General features: G+C 35.0%; 1 protein-coding gene across 1 annotated transcript; it reads right to left on the bottom strand.

Annotated features, from left to right (window-relative positions):
• Positions 1-4166: 4166 nt before the first annotated feature.
• Positions 4167-5333, bottom strand: LOC105623962 (serine/threonine-protein kinase SBK1). Its single transcript, XM_012205331.1, has one exon. It carries the CDS (start codon positions 5331-5333, stop codon positions 4167-4169), a length of 1167 nt encoding a protein of 388 aa, XP_012060721.1.
• Between the last annotated feature and the right edge of the window lie 572 nt (positions 5334-5905).

The following is a 5905-nucleotide window of genomic DNA, read 5'->3' as shown; positions in this document are numbered from 1 at the left end:
ATTTTACATATATTCATACATTTGGATTGAAAATTATATATTGGAATACATAATATATATATAATGAAGAAACGGGAAAGTGGGCCGAGGATATGTCACAGCTTGTGAGTCGTTCAGTAAAGATTAAATAAATAAAGGTCTTAAAATATTCTTTGGAGTATTACGTACTCGTGTGTCAACGAATATCAGGACACTTCGCATCGTAGACGATGAATTTATCTTGGCATTCTTGGGATCGAGTAAATGACATCTAGGTGCTCCCATCAAACGTCATAAAAACGACAAAAATGTAGATGCATTTGATGAGAAGTTGGATAGCATCAATTAAAGATAAGACGATGTTCTTATAAAATCGATATAAATCAGTGTCATAGAAAGAAGGGAATTAAAAAATTAAAAATTGTAATTCAGAAATTTAAAAAATGTAATATCTATATTAAATAAATGAGGAGAGTATATCATGAAGAAAATAATATTCCAAGAATATTTTACAGATTTTAATTAGTCGATTAATATTAAATTGCATTAAAAGAATTAAAAATTTAATTTTTAATCATCCGATTTTTATTTTCTCAATATATTCTCAGATTACCGATTTATTATATATTGTAAATATATTATTTTTGCGTATTTTAATTTCTTTTAAAAACTTCCGAGAAATATATCAATTTAAACATTTAATAGAGAATTAAAAAGTTTTACAATTTTAAATGAATAAAAAGAGTATATAATTTTAATTTGAGAAGATCATGAAGATTTCATTAAATATTATCAAAATTATCTAAATTATGTATTATCAAAATTATATTATTCTAGAACACAGATATATGCTTCTCTTCCCTACATTGAAGGAAATGTTCTCAAGATTCACGAAATAATTAGACTGCCTCTTGCAAGGTTCACTTTTGCCTCGGCTATTCGCGTGCACGTCCAAAAAAAAAGTAGAAATTTCACGTGCTCTTATCCTGACATCAAGGTCGAGCGGGTTTGAATTTCTACATAATTAAAGTTGACTAATGACCTTGCTAATGGTGTACATGCTTAATTTCTCGATGTAAATGCAAATATCTAATGATGATATCTAATGATGATATTCTGCTTGACATTGTATAACATTATTAGTAATTTCCATGCATGACCTAGAAATGTGTACATCTGTCGATCTTTCCGTCAATTATTACATGATGAGGCTACAGAATCGTAGTAAAAAGTACGATGTACAACGCCTGTTACATTGCGCATCTATTCGCTTCGATAGGGTGATTCCGGGGAACGAGAGGCAGAGTGATTCGCTTTCAGTTGGCCCGGGTATCCAGGGTTCGTCGTCATAGCGACACCCGAGCCATGGCTAACCACCCCATTCTATACTATAGTCTGATGTAGACCGCGTAGGTTGAAAAATCTGAACGACGCGCCCTAATTAATCCGCTGATGCACAATTCAATTTACACTCTCGCTAAAAGTTACACAAGACATAATCTAGATAATGGATTTACGTATAGGCAAAGTAGATAATTACATTGATGTCAAGCTTCTCGATAATGAAATCAAGTTGAACAAAAAAGAATCTTAATCTAACAGATAGATTTAAACAGGATTAATGTAAATGTTAATAATGAATTATAATAAAAATTAATTATTTTAATTTAAGAATAAGTAAAATATATACTTTCCAAATCTGAATCAGTGGATAATCACTGATATCAGTGTCACTGGTATTCAATGAATTAAATGTAAGATCCCTAACCTAGCTAATCTTTATTATATGATCTAACTAACCTTGTTTTAATGCTTAAATAATGAATATGATATTAAAAGATTGAAATTAATGTGCAAATATCAGTATTTTAGTTATATAATACTCAAATATTCTTCCTTTTTTAATTGAACTTCATTGATTATCAGTGCAAAGTATGCAGTGTATGTATGTAATTAGTGACCATTCACTGATTCAGATTTAGAGAGTACAATTATATATATTAAAATAAGAGTGGGGAAAATAATAATACTTTTTGTATCAATTTTATGCAATTTCAAGATTTATTTCAATATATACAAAACATTGCTTCGTATTAATGGAGGCTATGCACGCCGGCTTCCTTGCAAAAGTTCCTTCACTCATTTATCTTATCACTCAGTCAATTCGGACAATACGGAGGACTAGTAATGAGATAATAACGATTGTCCGAATATTGTAGAGTAGTGACGTCATAATGTTCGCGCGTATATACTTCCACATTCAACGTATAAATATATAGAAACACGCATTCGCATGGATTCCGATCGTTAACGCGTTCTTTATGTCGATCTTTACGAGTACACAATTCATCCGGATAATGATCCACTTGAGGGATATTCTAGAGAGAGATCCATGCACGAGTCTCACACGTTGCGATTTATTTACTGGTGATTTTATGTCTGCGGAAAATCACGTGCGTTGGAAGCGAATAAAAATAAACCGGCGCTACTTTTTCCTCAATATATTTCTTTTCTAATTCAGTCTTATAATTTTATGTTCGTGTTATTCGGATATTCGTAAAATGTAAATCAGTTCTATCAATTTATCGTACGATCGCACGTGAGAATAGAAATTGATATCATTATGTATAATACAATTAATATAATAAAATTATAATAGGAAGAAAGAATTATATTAATCTCTGATTGTGACACGAATTAATGTATAAATTAAATTACCCAATCGCAATAAGCAAGTGATGAATTTAGCAACTGATTTGTCGCGAAATGCCCATTTTATATGTTGTTATTTGTAGGTTTAATCGTTAGCGAAAGATTATTACAATTGTTGGAATCGCAACGTGCATGCAATATTACGCTATACCTATATCACCGTTACGAAATGGCGTAACTAATTGTACAAACGGAACCTCTATGCGCTACACCATAAACTGCTACAAGAATATATGTGTACTATATTTGCCTACGTATATACGTACACACGCATATTTATATATACATGTCTAGCACGAATGCGAATATATATCTGGCTATGTAAATGTATCTACATTTGTGTGATTTACATCTTGTTGATACTTCCGATAACAATCCATCTTGCGTTATGGTTCTATTCGCATCTTTCGGCTGCAGTAGATTTTTAAATGTTTTCGACATGAATTATTTATTGAATTTATATTGTGATAAAAATGTTAAAAGATACAGATTTCTCAATTTAGCAATTAAATATAGCAATTAAAATCATTCTTCATTTACCGATTATTATGGAATTAGAATAGATTGTTTCCGCGAAAATGTTTCCATGAAGTTACTCTAAGTTTGGAGTTATGATCTCCAATTCTAGGAATCCCTGGATTATACAGTCTTCTTGTTACCTTATTTCTTGCCTAACAATCGAGGTTACACCACTAACGATAAGTAATATAAACAGAATGGGATTTCAGATTTGAATGATATACAAAATAACTTTAAATGACTGTCTGACCTCGCGTTTAATTGCGCATAAGGCATTACTAAGACCATCGTTTTAAGACCAGAACAATTGACTAATGCAAAAATCATATGCACCGGTATATTATTGTCTCTATAGTTAGTACATCAAGCTAATTATCAGAGCTTACCACCATTCTTTTGCTCGCATATTCTTTTTCGTTACCTCTCTCTTTTCTATTTAGATATTTATATCACATTTATACTTAATTGCTAGAGCATTTTATGATCAAGAGACATATTTTATTTCTGTTTCGAATTTCCAAAGCAATATAAAATTCTAAATAGAGGGATAACGTCTATGAGACCAAAATGTTTAAATATCTTCATGACATCTTTCGTGTATTAACTTTTGTTGTATTAATTGCGATTGTACCATTTTCAACACCAATCTATACAAATATCATTGTCTCTCAAATTTTTTCGCAATCTTCATTCTTATTAATTAAACAAGTTCAGTAATTGGTCCGCTTGTGATTAGCTTTTTGACACTTTGGAAACATCGCAGAAACAGGATCATGTTCCGTTTTTTTCGCGTATCACTCGAATGAGTTCCAGAAAGTGTCTCTCGGCTAGATAACTCTAGCAGATTATTTGGCACATCTGTACGAGATCGGCATGTAGAAGCTGCCCATTCGGAACTTACTCGGTTCTCCTTGAGTGATCCGAAGGCACGGTTCGCTGCAAGTTCTCACTATCTCTCACATGTCCTCCGTACTGAAGCTGCTGATCAGACCGGGCTCTGTGTCTATATTAGAATCACATTGCATTACCCATTCCCATATCCTCTTAGTGACGACTTTCTGATCCACCGTAGTTTCCAGGCCGTAACTGTTAAGTAACTTTCTTAATTTATTCTTGTTCTCATCTACGTTATGCCGATCATCCAGAATAGTATCTAGATAGAGTAGGCTATCACCTCGCCTGGCAAGGCTCTCGCTAACATCGACTGATGTCGACGTCGCACTGTGGCTAATCTTGCTGATACACCATGAATCCTTTAGGTATTTGTTGATCTCGGTCACGTGAGGCCTCTTCTCCGGCTTATGTTCGAATGCTCGCCTAAAGTATCGGAGTAGCCTAGGAGTGAAGCGACGGAAAGTCGGTGGGATTTTGGTGGTACGTCTCTTCAGCCATCGTTGAAAGGCCGAATAGTCTGGGTCTTGGATCGGATCGGCGCTTTGCCATGGTGGATTACCGGTCAGACAAACGAAAAGGACAATGCCAAACTGCCAGCAGTCTGAGCTTCTCTTGCAAGCATATCTTTCGTTCTTAATGATCTCGTGAATCTCGGGAGGTTGGAACGGCACCCAGGTACAACGGATCTTATTCACAAGGGTGCCCTCGCGCTTTGTGCAGCCAAAGTCGCATAGCTTCACTTTGCTCATGTCCTGCGCGAACACTAGCACGTTTTCTAGTTTGATGTCACGATGGGCCAGTTGTTTTGAATGGATAAAATCGAGGGCCGAGGCGAGTTGACCAGCAATTTTCTTACAGGCATCCTCGTTGAGCCCGCCGGCTTTCACATTGCCAGCGAGATCGCCGTAGGGCGCATACTCCTGCGCGAAGACGAAACATTTCTCCGCCTTAAAGGCAACTGCGTACGAGCAGAGTATATTAGGATGCGGGCTTAAATGGTACGAGTAATGAAATTCCCGGAAGAAGTCCTTCTCGGATGTGAGTTCTTGATGAACCGCTTTTAGGACCACTCTTGTCTGAGTGGTCCTGTGCGTTGCCAGTAGGACTTTCGCGAAACTACCTTCGCCTAGAGTTTTCTCCACATTGTATTCCTTTGATAAGTCCAATTCCTCGAGGGGTACCTCTTGGATTCTGTGGATGCCTGATTCTTTCTTCTCGTGCAGCTTCATCTGGAACAAAAAAAGAATACAGAGTTTTAGACAGATTGATTTCTATTTTCGAATATAGAGAGATAGTGCAAATCTGTATTGCAAGCGACTGAGAGATCTTACAAAAAATTGAATATAATAGTACGATTAAAGAGAATTATTTTATTTTAATTTAAATCATTTATTTTTCTTTTTAGACATTATTCTTAATATATCGTATTATTATTTCAATTTATTTTATTCTATTTTCATCGTTATTGTAACAAAGGCTGACTTTTTAATTCTTGCTATTTTCAATTCATATAGATGTAACGTATTTGTCCTTGCCATTTTCGTTTTGTATAGACCGCCTCTTCGTCGAGACCGGAAATTAGAATTTCATCTGTCCATATTGACGGACTTCAACATTGATTTTATACTCGGATAACTGTCAAAGGAATATTATCTTCGACTCCCATAGATACAATGGACTTCATATACTACGCCTACAATCAACGCGACAAACGTACTATCGTATTGAGGGACGTTCCCACGCTTCCTTCCGCCAAAAGATAATATTCACTCTTCTCCGATCGTGCAACGCGCGTTCTAGT

The sequence above is a fragment of the Atta cephalotes genome (genome assembly GCF_000143395.1).
Source record: "Atta cephalotes unplaced genomic scaffold scaffold00069, whole genome shotgun sequence".
Lineage (NCBI taxonomy): Eukaryota > Metazoa > Arthropoda > Insecta > Hymenoptera > Formicidae > Atta > Atta cephalotes.
The sequence above is the reverse complement of the archived record's forward strand: the minus strand, read 5'-3'. Positions and strand labels throughout refer to the sequence as shown.